The sequence below is a fragment of the Xenopus tropicalis genome, chromosome 2, assembly GCF_000004195.4.
Source record: "Xenopus tropicalis strain Nigerian chromosome 2, UCB_Xtro_10.0, whole genome shotgun sequence".
NCBI lineage: Eukaryota > Metazoa > Chordata > Amphibia > Anura > Pipidae > Xenopus > Xenopus tropicalis.
The window spans coordinates 101,619,263-101,642,414 of record NC_030678.2 but is presented as its reverse complement, the minus strand read 5'-3'; the positions used below and the strand labels follow the sequence as shown (position 1 = coordinate 101,642,414).

The window sequence follows — 23,152 nt, the reverse complement described above, 5'->3', positions numbered from 1 at the left end:
CAGAGAACCTCCTTATAGGTTACTCAGAGTTCACAGATTTTTCCAGTAAGAAAGGGATTAATAAAGTGTATTTGTGGGAAGAGGATGTAGAAGTGTACAGTAGAAGGGTGATATTTTGCCTTGAAAAAATTGTGCGACTTTTTTGCATATTACTGGGTAGCACTAAAATTGATTGCAGCATTTAATTTTAATATGTACTGTACCCAGATCACAGAAATTTGCAGGTGTTCAGAGTATCTCTCTAATAGCAGCTGTTTGCCACACCTTTTAGGGCATACTACCGTATTTGTTTTTTCTGCTTTAGACTGAAGTAGACTGGTGATTTTTTTTCAAGTTATGTGAGCACTGTGTTCCATGTGGTCTATGTCAATATTTTATTGCGTTTTTTATATATAACTAAAAGAGGAAATTAATTATCAGTTATTAGACACTAATAACAACTTTACATTATGTAAAACATATGGTTTCATGATTTCAGGTATCATATTATAGTCGTACATGTAATATGCACATAGCCTACATCATATCATTTTATATTAATTCACTGTTGGAGGAAGTCTACAAGAAAAATAAGCAATGAACTGTATATGGGTATAAGGAAAAAAGTAAGATATTTGGAGAAATAAAAAAGAGGGTGGGGGTTTCCCATCTGAATGACTATGATTATATTACCGGTATGGTGAAACTGCCACAAGCATTGAAAGAAAGTACTGGAATTGGGCGTAAAGGACATATAAGGCTCTTTGCTTTGTCCTCTGTCAACATTACAGTAATGACAGGCATTTTTGGTGATTGCATTATGACCCTATTTAACTTAGTTAATCATTTCCTCACATCTGGACCAGCCTGACAGCTGGTCAGCATATTTACGAGTTGTATGCTTTAAAATAACTTTACTGCATATCTACTTTTACTGATGGGATATTACATACTTATAGAGGATTAGTGAGAGCATGGAAAAAAAGAAGTAGAAAGAATTAAGGCAGATTGCCAAAACAGTCAGACTATCTGCATATACAGTTACTAACCTCTCAACTACTGCATACCATCAGAACATGCATGTGCATTATTATATTGTCCTGACTGATAAGCATAGTCTCTATGTTTTAATCACTCATGTTATATATGCAATATAAAGAATATTGTTTGGATGGGATAAGTTGATCTTGTGTATGTAACTCCCAAAAACTGAGATCAAAAGAGAGATTTATTAACCTCTTCCTTGCCAATGCTCTCTGATCTTGCTGCTAGATACAGTTGTACAACTGAGTTGATGTGGCATAAGCCATATTAACCATTATAGCAGGCTGCTGATCTCTATGGGAAAGTCCTATATATGGCAGCATTTATTTTTGCATGTTTTAACACTACAAAAGTTGTTTATTTGGGGGGGGGGGGGGGTAATGGAAAAATACTTTGACCAAATGCAGGTAAATAGTCCCCTAGCTATTTAGAAATTTCCTCTCTAATGATGCAGTTGTCAGTTTGAAATGAATGATAACCATTAAATACAGTTCAAATAAATGGCTCCCAAAACTGCCAAAATGATACTGTTCATAAGTATACTGCAATCCTAAACAAAAATCCCAATTTACAACCCCCATCTGACAATGTTTTAATTCTGTGTGTTGTTTTACATAAAAGAGTGGGAGAATACTACTATGCAGTCAATACTTCTATGCAGTCAAACCACAATTTTGCATTCCCGGATTTTAAGTCTGCCTGGATTTTTTGATTCTTCTTTTCAGTCCCTTCCTGTTCTAATGCATTTCAATGGGAGCATTTCCCAGATCTTAATTCAGGTTTTGCCACATTATAAGCCATAACTTTAGCCCATTAAAAACACCTGTTTATTTTTTGCGAATTTTACTTATCATGAAACATGTTTATAGCTTTGCTCTAAACACAACTATGCCTGTTTATAGCCATGATGCATGCATAGGGGGCAGGTGAAGGGAGGCATTCAGAAGCCCCCTTTTTCACTAACTTATGCATTCATATGCCTTTGATCAGGTTGCCAGTGTGTCAGTGTCGGATTTAGCAAAATCAGAATGACCGAAATGGCGCGCGCAGTGTGGCGAAAGATTTTTGACCACGCCCATTTTGCGACCGCACTCTCTAAATACCACTCCCATTTGGCTAAATTTGGCAGGTTTTTTAAAGTTTGAACACATTTCTGGGGGTTTCGGGGTCTTGATTTATGTGTTATTACAGTTTTGTTAAAAAAGCTGCCCTTAAGCTGCAAGTCTCGGTTACTCCAAGAAACCTGTTCAGCTTATTAGTTACAATTGTATCTTAGTTTAGGTGTGGCTTGTTAACTTTCTGTACTCTCTGCTTTAATTCAGAAAGGTTGTGCAATCATATATCTGCACACTGCCTCACATTTCAGGTTTCTATATACAGAACACAGCTCTGGGTCTTTGAGCCATGCTTACTTGTATTCTAAAGTTTCTTTCCCAGAACAAGGAAACAAGCAGGGCGTACTAAGTTAGTACCATATTTTAAAATATGAACTTTCTTTAAGTGAGCTTTTATACCTGAAATTATTCTATATATTTTACGTATTATCTATGTTATCTATATTATTACTGTAATTATGAGCAGGGCCCTCTTTACCCTTACAGTTTCAGTCACTATTTGTATATAATCTGTATCTTTAACCTGTACATCTACAGTATAGTGCTATGGAATATGTTGAAATAAATATTTTAATAAATAATAATTATAACATTATAATCACTTTTTTGTGTTCATGCATGGACATGAATTATGTATTTCTGTCAAAAACACAATAGTCCTATCTTGCTTTATTACAAGAATTTATAGACACACACTAAATCAAAAGACTTTTCTCGCAAAACAAAAAAAGATTCCCTTTTTTCATATTTTGTACCGTATTTTTCGCCGTATAAGACGCACTTTTTCTTCCCCAAAACTGGGGGGGGGAAAGTTGGTACGTCTTATACGACAAATACGACAAATATTGACTCACATATAGGTGCCCTGTTCCCCGTGCTCCTCATATTCCCCAGAGCGAAGCCGTGTGCACGCGCGCCCATGCACCCGCCGGCATGTGCACAGGTGCGCATGCGCACGGCTTCGTGCCGTGCGCACAAAGAATCTTTTTTTTCTAGATTTTCCTCCTTTAAAATTGGGTGCGTCTTATATTCCGGAGCGTCTTATATGGCGAAAAATACGGTATATTTACTGCACTTGCCTGTAGAGGTCTTGATATTGACTTGAGTGCTGAAGACAAGCACAAGAATGCATAGTTGAGGCAGGAAAAAAAAAAACAACAACAACAAACGCTGAACATATTGAATATGGAACCTGAACCTTACAACTGACAGAAAATAAAACAGCTATTATGTCTATTGTTAAAAAGTTTTATTATATTTGATAAAGGGCATATGTGTTATGTAATGACAGCATCTCTTTAAAAAGATATTGTTACCAGAATTCAAATAGTTTACATTGATCTGAAAACAATGTGAAACGTTGTGTAAACATTGTGTAATGTCATACAGTGCATTTTCAGACAGAAAATGCAAACAAAAACGTTTTCTCACTAAAATGTGGCCTGACCACTTTGTATATGGGATATACTGTATGTGGTACGGATCAGCTAATCAATACCAGTATGGGAAAACAGACTGTTAGTCACTACCCTTAAGTACTATAGTTAAAAAAAAAAAGTATTTTACTTTACTGCTTTAACAGTTATTTCCCCCTTTTTTTGCACTTGAATAGAAACTTTTTCTTGATATACAGGTAGATAACTATATTTTCTTTCTGGCAAACAACAAAAGCTTATCTTACTTTATTACAGCATTTTTTAGATCAGAGTCTATACCCCATGGGACAAACAGGATCTAATAATCTTTACCAATATTTGAAATACCTGTGGCAATGGGGAGGCTTACCAGAGGCAATGTAAATAGATACATTGTAATAATTTTACTTAACTATATAAACACAAGAAATCTGAACCTCTAGTATAACAACAAATAAGAGAACAGCATTAGCACACACAATAAACTGTCTATAAAAGGGAACAATTTTGTGATGATAGTATCCCTTAAATTCATATCCATTATCATTATTTTACCATTGTAATCTTTGCTGTTGTTCATTTCTCTTTACAGTTTTCCAGTTTCCCTTTGTCTCTTCTTTTCAATTGTTCTCTGCCTTTTGGCTGCTCTCTGATCTGCTTTGTGTCCTGTTTTCCACTAATGGCTTTAACTATCCTTTTTCTCTTGTGTTTTCAAATTCTTTAGTTCTCTTAATTTTTCAGCCTGAGAGATCTTCACTTGAGGCTGCTGTGGATTTTCTTTTTGGTTTCTGAGTAAATTGGGAGGCGTTTTCATTTGTATTGTCTGCGTAACGTGTCAAACATCTTATAACATAGGTATTATGAACCTACTTATGCAATGACTGAGTGCTTGCACTAGATCTGTGAATATTCTAATGCAGGGGGCTCAAACTCAATTTACCTGGGGGCCGCAGGAGGCAAAGTCAGGATGAGGCTGGGCCGCATAAGGGATTTCACAAAAAATTGGCTTTCAAGGGATAATGCAAGGCACGGCGGGCGGGAGCTGCTGATTGCGGAAATGACGTTATGCCATCATAACAGTTATTATGGGAAGACGTTCTGTGTGCACAATTAGCTCCTTAGCAGCTAATTGTGCACACAGAACGTCTTCCCATAATAACTGTTATGATGGCATAACGTCATTTCCCCAATCAGCAGCTCCTGCCGTGCCTTGCATTATCCCTTGAATCGCAATAAAAATCGCGATCCATTCATTGCTTTTGAGAAGGCGTTGGTGCGGGCCACAAAATACTGTACCGAGGGCCGCAAATGGCCCGCGGGCCGCGAGTTTGAGACCCCTGTTCTAATGCTTTCACTGGATAGAGATTTGTTTTAGTCTCCAATTTGTTTTGGACAGCATCTATAAAGATAATTCTTTAATAGAAGACAGAATACTAGTGGCTTTAATATAATAGGGTTCACTTATGCCCACAATGGACAAACTCCATTTTTCCCCACAGACAGTTGCACCCAAAACCATTTTCATTAAATTTACTTGAATCAAAATGTGCTCTTCACACTTCTATATAGTTCTATATGGTGCTGCTCAGTCCTTCTTTTGTGCCTATTGAAACAGTAGCTCCAGGGTTCCCTCGGCGCCTTGCATCAATAGATGCAACACACTTGCACTGAAAAAATAGGGCACACATGTCCCCTGCATGCCGAACACCTGAAAAGATGGCAGACAGACTTAGAAAATATTCGGCACGACTGCAACTGATTTGTGATAATTTGCATGTGCAGTTGCAGCCATTTTGGCAAATCAGATGAAACTACAGCAGGTAAGCGCAACAGCATCAAGAGAAGTGCCCATTTGCACCTCCAATGACACCAGAATTCTGGGGAAAAACAGAGCATTGTGGGAAAAATACATGGTGATTGGACTCAAAATTTCACTTTGCGCATTGTGTCTAGCTAAGAGAATGCTATCTATTGTCACACTTGGAAGAAAGTGCTAATAACAGCTAATACCACCCCAATTATACAGTCAGTGGCATCAATGGCTTCTACTTGTCACTGCACACATGGGGTGAATTTTAGCTCAAACATGCACACATGAGTGTTTTTGGACTGAAATTTGCCCTGTATGCAGCTGCCAACATAGACAGGCTGTACTGGGGTATTGGTAACTGTGTGTGAGATTACAGAGAACACTAAAAAGAAAAGTACGTGCACTTAACATATGTAATCCAATGTATAAATGTTTTTCATAAAGTGCATCTTGTATGTTACCCTTCACTAGCCACTATAAATACAAATAGAAGCTATAAAGCAGATAAATACATTGTATATAACAACCAATTCATCTGAACAGTTCATCACTTTAGCCTAACCCTGAAAATTAATATTTACACAGTAGACACACACTTTATAAATGCTTAAATAAATAATATTATAGTCACTTTTTGTGTTCATATGAGGAAATGAATTATCCGAACCGTAACGATTTCTACTGCATGTGCTATTTGGTGATATCTTTATTACATAGTAACATAGTAAGTTGGGTTGAAAAAAAGACATACATCCATCACGTTCAACCATAAAGCCTATATATAACCTGCCTAACTACTAGTTGATCCAGAGGAAGGCAAAAAAACCCATCTGAAGCCTCTCTAATTTGCCGCAGAGGGGAAAAAATTCCTTCCTGACTCCAAGATGGCAATCGGACCAGTCCCTGGATCAACTTGTACTAAGAGTTATCTCCCATAACCCTGTATTCCCTCACTTGGTAAGAATCCATCCAGCCCCTTCTTAAAGTTATATAATGTATCAGCCAGCACAAATGATTTAGGGAGGGAATTCCACAACTTCACAGCTCTCACAGTAAAAAATTCTTTTGGAATATTTAAATGGAACCTCCCTTCTTCTAAACAGAGTGGGTGCCCTCGTGTCCGTTGGAAGGACCTACTGGTAAATAAAACATTAGAAAGGTTATTATATGATCCCCTTATATATTTATACATAGTTATCATGTCACCTCTTAAGCACCTCTTCTCCAGTGTTAACAGACCCAACTTGGCCAGTCTTTCTTCATAACTGAGACTTTCCATAACCTTTACCAGCTTAGTTGCCCTTCTCTGGACCCTCTCTTATTCAATAATGTCCCGTTTGAGCACTGGAGACCAAAACTGAACAGCATATTCTAGATGGGGCCTTACCAGTGCTCTATAAAGAGGAAGAATAACACCCTCCTCCCGTAAATCTATACCACTTTTAATACAGCTCAAAACCCTGTTTGCCCTTGCAGCTGTTGCCTGGCATTGCTTGCTACAGCCAAGTTTATTATCTACAAGGACTCCAAGGTCCTTCTCCATTATGGATTTGCCTAGTGCAGTCCCATTAAGGGTGGCTTGCATATTTTTACATCCCAGGTGCATGACCTTACATTTATCCACATTAAATCTCATCTGCCACTTAGCCGCCCAGATTGCCAGTTGGTCAAGATCCTGCTGAAAGGATGTCACATCCTGGATAGAATTGACTGGTCTGCAGAGTTTTGTGTCATCTGCAAACACTGAAACATTACTCATAATACCCTCCCCCAAGTCATTTATTGAACAAGTTAAACAAAAGTGGACCCAGTACAGAACCCTGAGGGACCCCACTGAGAACCTCTTTCCAAGTAGAAAATGTACCATTAACAACCACCCTCTGTACCCGATCCTGTAGCCAGTTTTCTATCCATGAGCAAACGACTTCACTAAGACCAATAGACCTTAGTTTAGAAAGCAGTCGTTTGTGGGGAACGGTATCAAATGCTTTGGCAAAATCCAAATAGATTATATCTACTGCATCCCCACTGTCCAGCTTCTTACTCACCTCATCATAAAAAGCAATTTAATTGGTCTGATATGATCTGTCCTTCATAAAGCCATGATGATTACTGCTCATAATGGCATTCCCCAGTACATCATTTTGTATGTGATCCCTTAACAAGCCTTCAAATAACTTGCCCACCACGGATGTCAAACTTACAGGCCTATAATTGACAGGCTGAGTTCTTAAGCTGGCCATACACGTGGCGATCTCACGATGTTTCGTACGACCGTCGGTCGCACGAAACATCGTCAGATCCGCCACACACCATTCAGGGCTGAATCGGCAGGTAAGGAGGTAGAAACAATAGGATTTCTACCTCCTTCTGCCGATTCAGCTCTGAAGGGAGAATTTTGGTCAGGCGCCTTCTATGGCGCCCGATCAAAATTTTCTAACTTGGCCGATCGGCGAGCCGACCGATTTCAGCAGCTTCCTGCGATATCGGTCGGCTCGCTGACATGCCATACACGCACCGATTATCGTACGAAACGAGGTTTCGTACGATAATATCGGTGCGTGTATGGCCACCTTTACTCCCTTTTTAAATATAGGAATGACATTCGCCTTCTTCCAATCCCTAGGTACCATACCTGATGAAAGCGAGTCTGAGAATATTAGAAACAAAGGCCACTGTAAATCTGACCCTAGCTCTCTCAGTCGCCGAGGGTGTATTCCATCTGGCCCAGGTGCCTTATTTACATTTTGTGTAACCCTTTAAGCACCATATCCTGTGTCAACCACTGCATATTTGGAGCTGAGGCAACAGTGCAGCTATTGGGTGGGACTTGGCCCACTGGCTCCTCTACTGTATACACAGAAGAAAAGAACTGGTTTAGCACATCTGCCTTTTCTGTATCCGCTGTAACCATATTGTTACTATAACTCAATGGGGCCACACCCTCAACCTGCATCTTTTACTATTAATATACTTAAAAAACATTTTGGGGTAAGTTTTGGCATCTGGCATCCTCATTTTCCATCTTTGCCTTCCGGATTGCTGTTTTACAACACTTGTTATAGTGTTTATATTCATTAAACACAGCTACTGTCCCCTCTGACTTATATTTCTTAAAAGCTTTCCTTTTTTTCCCTATTAACTTCTTTACCTCAGTGTTAAGCCACATAGGGTGATTTCTACTTTTTCTTATTAATGGAATAAATTGAGAACAGTAATGATTTAATATCATTTTAAATGACAAGCATTTCTGCGCTGTGTTTTTATTAGAAAACCTACTGCCCCAATCTATGCCCTGAAGCACTGCCCTTAAGGAGCTAAAATTTGCTTTTCTAAAATTCAGTGTCATTGGTGCCCCAGTGTAATTTGTTTCCTGCACCAAACATCAAATGAAATAACATTATGGTCACTATTACCCAGGGGTTCAACCACTTGCACATTTGTTATACGTTCTGGGTCTTTAGAGATCACTAGATCCAATATAGCATGGTTCCTGGTTGGCTCCTCAACAACCTGTTACATAAAGTTGTCATGCAGCAAGTTTATAAACTTGTTCCCATTTACTGTCCTGGCAGTACTATGGCTCCAGTCAATATCAGGGTAATTAAAATCCCCCATTATTAACACTTGACCCAAACTAGCAGCCTTCTCTATTTGCAACAGGAGCTGAGCCTCCTCCTCCTGTTAACTTACATTAGGGGGTCTATAGCATACCCCTACAAATAATTTGGTAGACTCTTTACTATCTGTGAGAAGCTCAACCCATAAGGATTCAGCTCCCTCTGTTACCCCCATCACTTCCTCTTTCATATTTGCTTTTAATTCCTGCTTAATAAACAGACACACTCCTCCTCCTTTTCTATTGCCCCTGTCCCTCCGAAACAATGTATAACCCCCAACATTAACTGCCCAGTCATGCGACTCATTCAACCAAGTTTCAGCAATGCCAATCACGTCATATTTCCGCTCCAATGCCAGAACCTCCAGCTCTTCCATTTTACCAATCAGACTCCTTGCATTGGTAAACATACATTTAATACCGGTACCGGCGTGAGAATGATGTGTAAACAACTTATGGGCCTCCCTGCCATTATTAGTATCCCGAAGCAAGTCTCCTCCCCCATTTTCCCTTACTATGCCCACTACCTCATCTATCTGTATCAGAACATTTGCTTTGCAGAAAAGACAAAGAGAAGTTATATTTGCATTTATTTGAAAGGCAAGAGTTATATATACTACACTTATCTGGAGAAGTCTAGGCATGAGATCTGAAGACATAAGAATGCATAGCTGAGAAAGACAAATAAAACCAATAAACGTATATATATATGAAACCTAATTGTCAAAACGGACAGAAAATAAAAGAGCTATTATGTTTAGTTTAAAATATACTGTATGTATTGTAGGGACCCAGAGAGATAATGTGCCCCTATGGCTTTAAACCCTACCTTTCCTTTTCTCCTTGTCACTAGGCAAGGATGAATTTATCTAGTTCACATTACCATATACCTTATTATTGGCCCAGGGCTAGACCACACCCTACCACACTTTAATATAGTGTTAGGAAAGGGGTGGATCTTTCTTCTTGGCCTGCAGCATTTGATCTGTGTGGATGCCCCTTGAAGCCTGGGATTCCCACTGGCCCAGAAGGTTAGGCCCTAAGGGGACAAGTACCTTTAGTGATGTCGGGGATCACGGACCCCGTGAATGAGATGAAGCTAAAACAAGTTAAATAACATCAGAGCACTTTCAAAGAAAGTGAGTCAGTTGTATCTAGAAAGAGCAGCTTTCTTGCTGCACCCAGAAGAGGAGAGTCAATGAGCAGTCTCCTAACAGGCTTATTTGCCTTAGATTAGGGACACAGAAATGCCAGGGACTAGGCCAGTCTTAATCCTGCCCAACCTCTTTATGATAAGGGATAAACCAGTGGATACAATACTTTGTTGCTTAATCTACTTTAACATCAATAGTATTGCTGAATCCTGTTACCTCATCTGAGAGTGAGTACTGATTTGCCCTGCATTATCATCATTTGTCTTGGACAAATAAACAGTTATTGTTTGTAAGAGCTCCTGGCGTCCACCTATTTAACTACAGCACTTTTCACATACACGTTGTAGTGGGAGGTGTAGTTCCATATGGCGAAGGCCCATCCTGCTGAAATCGAGTCACATGTACCCCATGCTCTATTACTAGCTGGACAAATTGACTTCATCAGCCAAAACGGGTTACAGTATATTTTAAAAGGGAGTTATGTAACGACAGTATACCTTCACCTGTCTAATACATCAACATCACTGTCCAGGATTTTTGCTATATCACAACATTGTTACTGACTAATAGGTACTCACACCTTCAAAAACATAACATTGGCTTTATAACTTTCCACTTTTGAATTCAGAGGGAATTGTCAGCATCATCATGCAAGGCTGTGTATACAGTTCATCCCAGGTAAGTATTGAATCTGTTTTATTGTAGTTTATGGAAGGGGTTAACTGGTGGTGATACTTTGGACCACGATCATTTGGAACTAAATCGAGATGTATTGTATGGTATTTCCACTTTGACTTCCAATTTTACTTACGTACTAGAAAATCCTATAATCAATATATTCTGATAATGGTTCTCAGAAATTAAGGGCCAGTATTTCCATTGTTAATATTAACATAACTCTAAGAAAAGAGAGGCACTAATCAATTAAGGCTGTAAAAGAAGTATGCTGACAGTGCGCAAATAAAACCCAAAACTAGAAATAGTTACACACTTGTTTATGGACTGTCTGTCCTGTCTGATTTAAGTACTGTCTATGTTTATTCTTAGAGCAGTACCATGAAGAAGAACATGGACAAGAACACTAAGCCACTGCTGTTCAGATCTTTAAGATACATGCACACCTAACTTCTGTTCTGGTGCCCTTATCCTACACTTACACAAGCATTTCCCTAACAGGTATTTCTGTAAGGGTTTGGAGAAGTGGCAGAGGGGGTTCAGCCTAAAGGCAAATAACTAAGGAGAATGGCCATTTGCACTTCAAGATACAGTGGCTTGCAAAAGTATTCGGCCCCCTTGAACTTTTCCACATTTTGTCACATTACAGCCACAAACATGAATCAATTTTATTGGAATTCCACATGAAAGACCAATACAAAGTGGTGTACACGTGAGAAGTGGAACGAAAATCATACATGATTCCAAACATTTTTTACAAATAAATAACTGCAAAGTGGGGTGTGCGTAATTATTCAGCCCCCTTTGGTCTGAGTGCAGTCAGTTGCCCATAGACATTGCCTGATGAGTGCTAATGACTAAATAGAGTGCACCTGTGTGTAATCTAATGTCAGTACAAATACAGCTGCTCTGTGACGGCATCAGAGGTTGTCTAAGAGAATATTGGGAGCAACAACACCATGAAGTCCAAAGAACAAACCAGACAGGTCAGGGATAAAGTTATTGAGAAATTTAAAGCAGGCTTAGGCTACAAAAAGATTTCCAAAGCCTTGAACATCCCACGGAGCACTGTTCAAGCGATCATTCAGAAATGGAAGGAGTATGGCACAACTGTAAACCTACCAAGACAAGGCCGTCCACCTAAACTCACAGGCCGAAAAAGGAGAGCGCTGATCAGAAATGCAGCCAAGAGGCCCATGGTGACTCTGGACGAGCTGCAGAGATCTACAGCTCAGGTGGGGGAATCTGTCCATAGGACAACTATTAGTCGTGCACTGCACAAAGTTGGCCTTTATGGAAGAGTGGCAAGAAGAAAGCCATTGTTGACAGAAAACCATAAGATGTCCCGTTTGCAGTTTGCCACAAGCCATGTGGGGGACACAGCAAACATGTGGAAGAAGGTGCACTGGTCAGATGAGACCAAAATGGAACTTTTTGGCCAAAATGCAAAACGCTATGTGTGGCGGAAAACTAACACTGCACATCACTCTGAACACACCATCCCCACTGTCAAATATGGTGGTGGCAGCATCATGCTCTGGGGGTGCTTCTCTTCAGCAGGGACAGGGAAGCTGGTCAGAGTTGATGGGAAGATGGATGGAGCCAAATACAGGGCAATCTTGGAAGAAAACCTCTTGGAGTCTGCAAAAGACTTGAGACTGGGGCGGAGGTTCACCTTCCAGCAGGACAACGACCCTAAACATAAAGCCAGGGCAACAATGGAATGGTTTAAAACAAAACATATCCATGTGTTAGAATGGCCCAGTCAAAGTCCAGATCTAAATCCAATCGAGAATCTGTGGCAAGATCTGACAACTGCTGTTCACAAACGCTCACCATCTAATCTGACTGAGCTGGAGCTGTTTTGCAAAGAAGAATGGGCAAGAATTTCAGTCTCTAGATGTGCAAAGCTGGCAGAGACATACCCTAAAAGACTGGCAGCTGTAATTGCAGCAAAAGGTGCTTCTACAAAGTATTGACTCAGGGGGCTGAATAATTATGCACACCCCACTTTGCAGTTATTTATTTGTAAAAAATGTTTGGAATCATGTATGATTTTTGTTCCACTTCTCACGTGTACACCACTTTGTATTGGTCTTTCACTTGGAATTCCAATAAAACTGATTCATGTTTGTGGCTGTAAGGGCTCTGGCACACGGGGGAGATTAGTCGCCCGCGATTAACTCCCTGTTCGCGGGCGACTAATCTCCCCGAGTTGCCTACCCCTGCCATCCCACCGGCGAACATGTAAGTCACCGGCGGGATGGCAGACGCGACGGGGCAATTTCAGACTCGCGAGTCTTTTTCGGCGATTTGCGCAAAATCGCGCCGCCGCGTCTGCCATCCCGCCGGCGACTTACATGTTCGCCGGTGGGATGGCAGGGGTAGGCAACTCGGGGAGATTAGTCGCCTGCGAACAGGGAGTTAATCGCGGGCGACTAATCTCCCCCGTGTGCCAGAGCCCTAATGTGACAAAATGTGGAAAAGTTCAAGGGGGCTGAATACTTTTGCAAGCCACTGTACACCTAAAAGCCCAGCCTGAAGGTTTAAAGTGAGATCCAGGATGAATATGTATTTGCTTTTCTTGAAACACTCTGACATTCTTGGAATTCTGGTTTTATGACTGATACACTTAGGTTTTTTTGCTAAATCTATACCAATTGCATGAGCTAGGGGGGACTTAATTAAAGGTTGGCTCTTGAACTGGGGCAAACTGAAAAAGTTTGAAAACCACTAATTTAGAATTTGCCTGTATGTGTCTTTGTATTAACTTACAGCATTACAAGGCCCCACATGCTTCTGAAATAAGAAACAGAATATTTGTAATTGCTTTGCAAAAAAGAAGTGGCGATGCCTATTATCTGTAAAAAGATTTTGTCAAGTGGGGTTAGTCTTTGTGTAAGTATACACACAGAATAATGAATTGTGAGTAAATGGTTGTAGAATTCATGTGGAAACAAAGCAAGATATATATTTGAATTTGTGGGTTTGCTATAATGCTCAACTAACATTGCAACTGGCATTGCTCAACTGGACCCATTATCCAGAATGCTTGGGACCAAGGGTATTCTGGATAATGAGTCTTTCCGTAATTTGGATCTCCATATCTAAAGTCTACTAAAAAATCAATAAAACATAAATTAAACCCAACAGAATGCTTTTGCGCCCAATAACGATTAATTATATCCTAGTTGGGATCCATTACAAGGTACTGTTTTATTATTACAGAAAAAGAAAATCAATTTTAAAATTCTGAATTATTTGATTCAAATGGAGTTGGGCTTTCCGTAATTCGGAGCTTTCTGGATAACGGGTTTCCGGATAACAGATCCCATACCTGTATTTCCAAATATCACTTTTAATAAAGGTGCCTCAAGGTGTAACTAGCTCAATAAAGGCATGTTGCTGTTTATTAATTATTTGTTCCTGTGCAGGCTCAGGACATTAATGACAGTAATAAATATGTTTTAAACATATTTGTTGTTTAATGGCTTACATGTCTTTCGGTTAACAAAGGCAACATGAGATGGATCGTTACTTAAATTACACATTTTTAACCAGTGGCTGTTAGTTAATTCTTTGTTCCTGTGCAGGCTCAGGACATTAATGACAGTAATAAATATGTTTTAAACATATTTGTTGTTTAATGGCTTACGTGTCTTTCAGTTCACAAAGGCAATATGAGATGGATCGGTTCTTAAATTACACATTTTTAACCAGTGATGCTATTGCAATTATTGTGTTTTAGAGAGAGAGATTCGGCAGGTTCTGCAAACCAAAGGTTCTTGCAAACTTACATACATGACATTTTAGACTGTGTGATTACTATAAAAAGAAGAGGTGCAATGAGTGTGTGTTTTTTTTTTAAAACATAAGGAAATCTAAAATGATTTTCCATATATTGCAATTTATTTAAGCTAGCTATAAACTAACTATAAATGTGTTAAATGACAGAAGGAGCAGGACTAGCCAGACCAGACACGACTTTAATATGGCTGACCATCTCAAATGTAGTGCAATTTATGGACAAAAAAGCCCTATTAAAATGAAAAGGTCATTTGTATTATGTTCTTGCATAAAATGACTTAAGGTGGCCATACATGGTAAGATTCACTTGTTGGGCGAGGTCCTAGGGCCAAATGATAGCATTACAATGAAGGGGATACAAGGAGCCAGAGCGAGGACCACATCACTGGCTGATTTTTGGCCAGATATCGGTCAGGGAGGCCTGTCTGAGGGCCCCATACACACGCAGATAAGCTGTTGAACCATTCTGGAGGACCCGAATTGGCATCTTAAATCTGTGTATGGCCACCTGTCCTGGTTAACTGGCATTCAAGTCCTTGGTAAAACACTTAACAGACCTTTTTTAAATGTGACATAATATAAAGTGCGTCATTTGCCCTGAAAAAAAATCAATCTATATTTTCCATATGCAAATAGCATGATATGTGTGGGAATTTCCTCCACGTAAGTAAATAGCAATATACCCTGTCTAGCCTCTAGGGTATACACTGTAAAATTCATTAGAGGTTCCCGCACTGAAAAGATTACCTCTGCTTTTCCCTTGTGAAAAGAAATACCCTGGCCATTAGGTTAAGTTATAGATTTACTGTAACCCATTGCAGTAATTCCTATCACAGTCCAGCAGTGCAACTCTTTATCACTCATGGATCATACCACAACTGGATCAGATATATTCACAAATCGTATTCTGAAAAGAGTAATGTTGAAAGGATTACACAAGTCGAGCAGCATAGATTTCAGAACATCTTATGAGGTCTCATATAGCTGCTTATGTTTATAAATAAAAAGCCCCCAGATGTTGCTCACATGACCTCTGTGCCAAAATATACACTTTACAGGTTTTTTTTTTTTACCAGCACTGTGTTCCTCTGGATGGCAGAGGGGCACAAAACTGCCACTGCCACACCCAAACAGACTGATTATTTGAAGCAACCACAGATAATAAAAAACCAAGGGTCTCTTGTCTACTCATATGTTCACATTCAGTTCATGTCCATTATTTCTACTACATGTGCATCTTAGTTGTATACAAAACTGAAAAATCTCCCCTACTATCAGCTGCATCTAATTTTGGTCACTGGTACATGTGACTAGTGTAAAGAAACGCTTATTATTAATAATAATAATAACAATAATAATGACCACTGGCCTATGGCAATTACTTTAGGTTAAACCAATCAGTTTGGCAACCATCAGGGACATGAACATAAATTAAATTAAGGTCCCTATGGAGCACGCCTGTCACTACACTACTACAGAATCAATTATGCATGGAAAACCAACCTGTGGCTCTCCAGCTGTTATTAAACTGACACCCAAATAAGATATTTGGTTTGCACCCACTAATATCTGTTAAAGATGGATACAGCATAGTATAACTGTATCCATCTGTAGTATCCAACTGTAGTATAAGTCAGGAATCCCACTCTCAGAAACTGCATCTGATGTCAATAGGGTGACTTCATTGGGTGCCCTTGTGGCAGCTAAATTTAATTTTTAACATTACCATTGACTCTGACTAAGCTCACATAAAAATTGTAGGCCTTTGGGAACTTGGAAGAAGCATTCAAACGATGCAGGTATACAAAGAGTTTTGCTAATGAACAAAATGTACACCCCCATATGTAATAAAAGGCACTAAGTTTGTCTAGGAGCAGTAACCCATAGCAACCAACAAGATGTTTGCTTTTAAACAGGTGACCAGTAAATTCTACCTGCTGATTGGTTGCGGTGGGTGACTTCTCCTGGGCAAACTTAGTTCCTTTTCTTACATAACCCCAAAGGGGTTTTGATTACAATCTCCAACAAGCTTTCTGGCACGCTGAGTGTTAAAGAAACGTGTGCAAATGAGTGCACAGTACTAAACTCTTCATGCATTGTCTACTATGCATGGGGTGAATTTTGGAGATAAACACTGATAGTCACCAAATTCATCCAACTTGCGTCTAATTTAATAGGAGCAATGTCAAAGCACAAATGCCACTTTGGACAAACTGAAGCACTTTTCTGTTTGTAGTCACACTTCTTTCATAATTTCATTTCTGTTGTGCATGTATGAAGGAGATCTGTACTCAGCCTATTCTCTGTACTCCTGTCTCTGACTTTTGAAAAAATGTGGCAACCCAGCTGATAAAGAGTGAAGTCACGCAGAGCTGCTAGTAACAGCTACTTGTCATAGCTACTAAAATAGAAAATGCTGACCATTTACTGATAATTGTCTCAAGGTGTTTTAGCAGAGGCAATTCTCAGTATTGTCTATGGCAAGGTATTTTCTGGAGTTTGGTAGCCATGAAAAAAATAGCAGCTACTAGTAGCTCAGTGTGTCTTCACCCTAAAGCTGGGACAGCCCTAGAGAGAAATTAACTCCTTGTTAAATTGTTTTAACAGACCAAGAGAACAGAAAGGTACAAGCACTGCAATTCAATTTACAAATAACTTGGAAAGCACTGAAACCTTAAATTAATGTATATTGGAAAGTTGTTTAGAGTTTTAGAAAGTTCTTTCTAGGAACACAAAAGCACTCCCTGCAGCATTGCTGCAAAAAACAGGGGTGGGTTGCATGTGTTTTCTGTCAAATGCCCCTTGATTGCACATCATCACAAAAAATAATAACTGCCTCATTTGGCTGTAGCAGATCAATACCTATTTACAAATACAATTTGGCACACTGTGTATTTATGTTTTATTTCTTTCTATAAAGCACTAAGATAAACATTCTGCATCTGATAATGCCTTTATCGTAGCCATAGTGGAGTGTTTTTAAAACTGTGAGTGAGCAATTGCAGTTAATTATAAGAGAACCACAGTGCTGTCTCATATAGGATGTTCATTGTGGATACTGGATACTGCTCGATACTTTTACGGGATTTGTTGCACTTAATAGGAACAGTGGTGTACTGTCCTATAAACCGCTTCCTGTATAAAGAATTGTACATAGTAATTACAAGCACACTCCTTGACAGCACATTCATTTACTGTCATGGAAGTTTGATCCAGGTTACATAATATCTACGGCAGTGGTTGGAATCGCATAAGTACCAGTTTACAGGGCTCAAATTAAAGATGAAGGGGCCTTAGAAAATGCAGAAAAGCTGAAAACACAAACCAAAAAAAAAAAATAACAAACCAACAAGCCATAACTCTTGGCCTTTCAAATCTTAGTTGCCCCAATAGCCTTAAGCTGGGCTGCTGTAAGTTGCAAGTAAGACATACAGTTTCTCCTTGTCTGTCATAACCCTTGGAAATGGAACATTTTGATTTATATACCCCATAAAACTCCACTGGAACCATCAATATTGACAAAGACAGACTTACTCTGCAATATACAGTGTTTCTCATTAGTTAGTTTAAATTAAACTATATGTATGCATGTAAAAGGGTATACGTGGCAAAATTGGCTTTTCTGAACTAACTCTTCTATACTATAAAAATATGAAAAGACTGACATTCCAAATATATTGCTAAAATAGCCAATACATTTGTGCTCTGTCCTCTCCCCTAGTTTAAATGACCCCTGGGGTCCCAGCCAAAAAAAAAACCCCTGCTCTGTTTTAAAGAAAGCAATAATGAATAGTGCGCCACAAATCTAAGCATAAGGTACAACACTTCTGGTTCTATTTGTTCTATACTAGTTGTCATTTAGCCTCATGAAACGTGCACACATTTGCCCTATACATTTACAATATAAAGGTTCAGAAAGTAATACAAATAAAAGCACAATGATACATATTTTCTAAAAAGTTATAATTTAACCCTTTGAGCATCACTGTACATGGGCTGGTGCAGTTCTTGTGGTCACATGGTGGTATTGCTGTATAGGACACCCCAGTACCACCACCTGTACCCCCTTTATTACAGCAGGGACACAGTAGTTCAACTGCAACTCACCCTATAATGTAAGCCAGCACTCCCAGTTGGATCATCCTGAATGTCAGCCCCACTTTCTTGTCCCGGACAAGCACCATCCTAGGGGTGTCATATTCGAACAGGAAGCTGGAAACTTTTTCCTTCATTTTCTGCCCCATTCTCCTTCTTCTATCAGTTCCAATGAGACCTAGCTGCAGCAACTTGTCCCTGCTTATAGGGGCGGGCGGGGCTCTTAGTATCTATCAAGTCCTTATTGGCGCAGGAGGCGCAATATCCCTTGGGAAAGCCGGGCTGCGCCCTTTAGTTGTGCTAATTTGCCGTGCCAGGAGGTCGCTCAGTGCTCCCAGCTGCTAAATGCTAGCTGCACAGCGGCGGGATGGTAAGGCTATATGGGTGGCTCTGTAAGGGGCGTGTAATCGGCAAAGCATCATTTACAGGCTTTTAACCAGCCCACGCCACTTACTGACACAATAACTAAATTAGCAGCACAGAGTGCGCAGGAATTTTGAGGAATAAATGGAGACATTAGGAGGGGACAGAGGGGCATGTCATTAGCTGTTAATGAAAGAGGAAGTGCTGGACTGATTCCATGCGGCAGCCCGGGGGGAGCACATGCATTAGCTATATACGCACTTACTGATGGGACCGGGCTGCCCGACTGGAACGGACAACTTGTGATAGGGTTGCAGTGTGGCTGTGTGTGTTAGGTTGTGCTGCGCTTTCAAAATGTTCCATAATCAGCAGTGAGAACCATGTCTATTTTAGGCATTTCTCTGTTTAAACACTTTAGTGGCACCATTAATATAATGGTTTGTCCCACGTTCCTGGCAGCCGCTTCCACATGGTGATCACTTTTGTGGTGACAAAAGCCAAGGAATTGCCCCTCAGCAACGCCTGGGGAAATACACTATCCTTATTCACCCAAATGGTGAAAAAGTCCCTAAAAGTCTTAATTACCACTTATTATATTAATGTTGCTTTATTGGAATCCAAGACACAGATATTTACATTCACATTCTCACTAAAACACAGAGCCTTACAGAGAACATTGCATTACATAGGGAATAGTTTACAATGGGAATTCTAACTCATTATGCCTGGACAGCAACATAAGTCTGTTAAGTCCTGATAAATAGACTGTAATTTTTGGTTACTTTTCATAGATTGTGCCCCCTCTTCCTGCCCCACCTCCAGCTAGGCAGCAAACAACATATACAGAAATAGGATAAAGGGGCTATTTAAACAGTAGCATGCTTTTAGATTTCCAGCAATGAGACTTTTCTATAGCACTAACACTGTTACTATTGATATATTCCTAAGTGTCAAGCCCTCAAGTTAGTACATTCAATTTGAAAATTATTTTCCTTGCCTTAACCTCTCAGTAACATTTTACAATTATAGAGAATTCTTATCTTCCTGACTCTTCACTTGTTTGAGATGTCTGATCTATTTTGGTTTCTTATCTCATAGAATCTTTCTTCCTGATTTCTGCTTTTCAGTTTCTCCTCCTCTTTTTCATTCAGTTTGTAGGAAGCCAACATATATAACCTTAAGGAAAGCAGGATGTGGCTCCCATAACAAAACTTTTATTTTCTATTAGGCTGGCAAAGCAAGGAAATACTGTCTAAATATGCACTAAACCATCTTTTTTAAGCAACATGCAAAAAGCTGAAAATGCAATAGCAAAAATCATAAACTCTCTGTTCCTAATACCAGGTTCGCTATACAGAATATCACAGACACAATGGGCTCAGATGCTTCAAGAGTAGTCAGAAAATACTGAAAATTAGCCCTTTGAGACAATAGCCAGATTAGGCCTTCATCAAAAAGGACTAATTTCAAGAATCTACAAATTACTCCTCATACCCCCAGCCGATGCACCACCCATACATCCATATATGATTAAATGGGACGTATTTCTGTTTCACCCCCTATCAGACAAAGAATGGATCTCTATATGAGAAAATGCAAGAAAAATGGTATGCTGTACCAAACAGAAAGAGCAACTATATAAAGTCCTAATGTTTTGGTACCATACTCCAGTTAAGTTGCATACGCCTTTTCCTAATTGCTCTCCATTATGTTGGAGAGGCTGTGCTCACAGGGGTACTCTACCCCATATATTTTGGTTCTGCCATATAATTCAGCCTCTATGGGATGAGATTCCAGCTCTCAGGAGCAAATTAATTTATAAGACAATACAAAAAGATATCTCAACTTTTTTATTGGTCAAACCAATCTGTAGCATCCATAAATGCTCTCAAGCACTTAAATCAAATCTTCACAGCCACTCACCTAGCTATAGCGGCAAATTGGAAGTCAACACTTCCACCCTCTATGGAAGAAATAAGAGGCGGGTAAATCACAATTAAGATTTTGGATCACGTATAGGTACTTTGCAGAATAAGATAACCTATTTCTTAGAAGTATGGTCTGTTTGGGAGCTGCAATCTCAAGAATAAAGGCTTAATTGGGATGACATTAACTCCTTAATTTTTTGACATACGAGACATATTGCTACACATTTAAATTCCTCTCGATTTTACTACCACTTTTATGTTTTTTTTGTTTCATTTTTTCCCGTCTTATTCCTATCTTTAGTTATTTATTACATATCATGTACCTATAATTGAACTGCTACATATGACTGTCATTTTCTATGTTTATTCTTAAATTTTATGAAAAAATGTAAGTTACAAAAAAAAAGAAGATACTGAAAATGATATTCACAGCAGCCAAAAAACTAATTTTTGCATTTCAGGTTTGAGCCCCGTTACAATGGGAATAAATAATCTATGTATCTTTCATCTATATCTATCTATCTCTCTTTACTATTGTACTGTAATATATATGTATCTTGAAAGAGGTCATCTGTGTAGGACTGAAACATCAACTTACACCATTACATTTTTAATGTGCTCTGTGTTCTACATGCAGAACATATTTTATATATATATATATATATATATATATATATATATATATATATATATATATATATATATATATATAAAATATGTTCTATTATGACAGCACACAATGGGGATTCTCCATATGAAGCAGTGCAGTGATATATACATATATCCCTAAATCATCCCTACAAGGCTTTGTTTAGACATTTATGCATCCTGAAAAGATTGAAAAGAACTTCTACACCTTCACCAGTGCTTCTCCGTATATTCCGTTTTAAAACAAAGTTGTCTATACTAGAGATACACTGAATACCAAACAAAATTTGAATCTGCATATGGAATTAGCCTAATTCAGGGGAAAAATGCATGTGCAAAGTGCACAGAAAAATATACATTTATCCCAGGGGAATTTTGGCCTCTAGCATCCCCTGTGGTGGCCTATGGAATGCTGCCTCCTCCCCTCGTCCTCCACACATAGGTTTTAATGTCAATGGGGGGCTGCATCACTAGTGCAGAGTGCACAATAGCACTGTCTGCACCAGAAGAGCCGAAATTCTGATTTACAAATCAAAATGTGGCTCATGAAGTTACCAGAAGCTGCTTTTTGCTGCCCCTAGTAGTACAGGGGGCGCTGCTTTCTCATACCACATGATCTAAAGTTCAGCAAGGCCCTTGAATTCAGCTGAAGCAAATCCAGGATTCAGTGCATCCCTAGTATATATAGATTACAAACTGCAACTGAAAACCTTTTGGATTACTTTAGGTTTTCATACAAAACTATCTATATGAAAATTAACTGTACAACATTAAGGGCTCTGGCACACGGGGAGATTAGTCACCCGCGGCAAAACTCCCTGTTCGCAGGCGACTAATCTCCCCGAGTTGCCTTCCCCTGCCATCCCATCGGCGACAATGTAAGTCGCCGGTGGGATGGCAGACGCGGTGGATTTGCGCGAGATCGCGCCGCCGCGTCTGCCATACCGCCGGCGACTTATTTTGAGATCTGTCTAGTCTAGCATGTACTGTTCTAGTTTTTCATGAGCTCTTTTTAATGTTTTCCTATGTCTGATTTCATTTTTTTTGTAGTTATATTGTTTCTTATCTCTTTCCTCTAAATGTGATGTTACAGCAACACAGGAGATGACCTGGTATTTACATGTGTCTATATATAGTGTGTGTGGGCACTATATTGTGCTAATTTGTTTTTTTTTATCAGAAACTTTTATACACTTTTAAGTGTATTTTTTCTTTTGCCTCATTCCTATCTAGTCCATCTGAAAAACATGGAATATGTAGGTGTTTGTTCTTTCAACATGAAGAACGGTTGGGTGCAAACATTTTCATTCCTAAAATGTGTTCTTTTTAACCAAAAGCAGCTTTGACAGATAGAAGGATGTATAGCACCCAAGACTCCATCATGCCTGCTGGGCCATTCAATTACTGTATTACAGTAGCAGCTGCTTGCACATACATAGGTTCCCTAGGGGCAGACTGAACCTATTTAATACAGGCTAGATCTGCCATCAGAGTTTAAAT

At 39.3% G+C, this 23,152-nt stretch overlaps 1 protein-coding gene across 2 annotated transcripts in view; it reads right to left on the bottom strand.

Moving 5' to 3' along the window:
- Positions 1–19,212, bottom strand: part of p2rx1 (purinergic receptor P2X, ligand gated ion channel, 1) — a 54,448-nt gene extending 35,236 nt beyond the window's left edge. The window contains exon 1 of one of the 2 annotated variants that reach the window (XM_031896983.1): positions 18,726–19,212. In XM_031896983.1, the coding sequence (XP_031752843.1) occupies positions 18,726–18,862 (137 nt within the window). In that variant the 5' untranslated portion in view covers positions 18,863–19,212. The remainder of the gene's footprint in view (positions 1–18,725) is intronic. The other variant, XM_002932279.5, reaches the window with a different exon arrangement.
- Between the last annotated feature and the right edge of the window lie 3,940 nt (positions 19,213–23,152).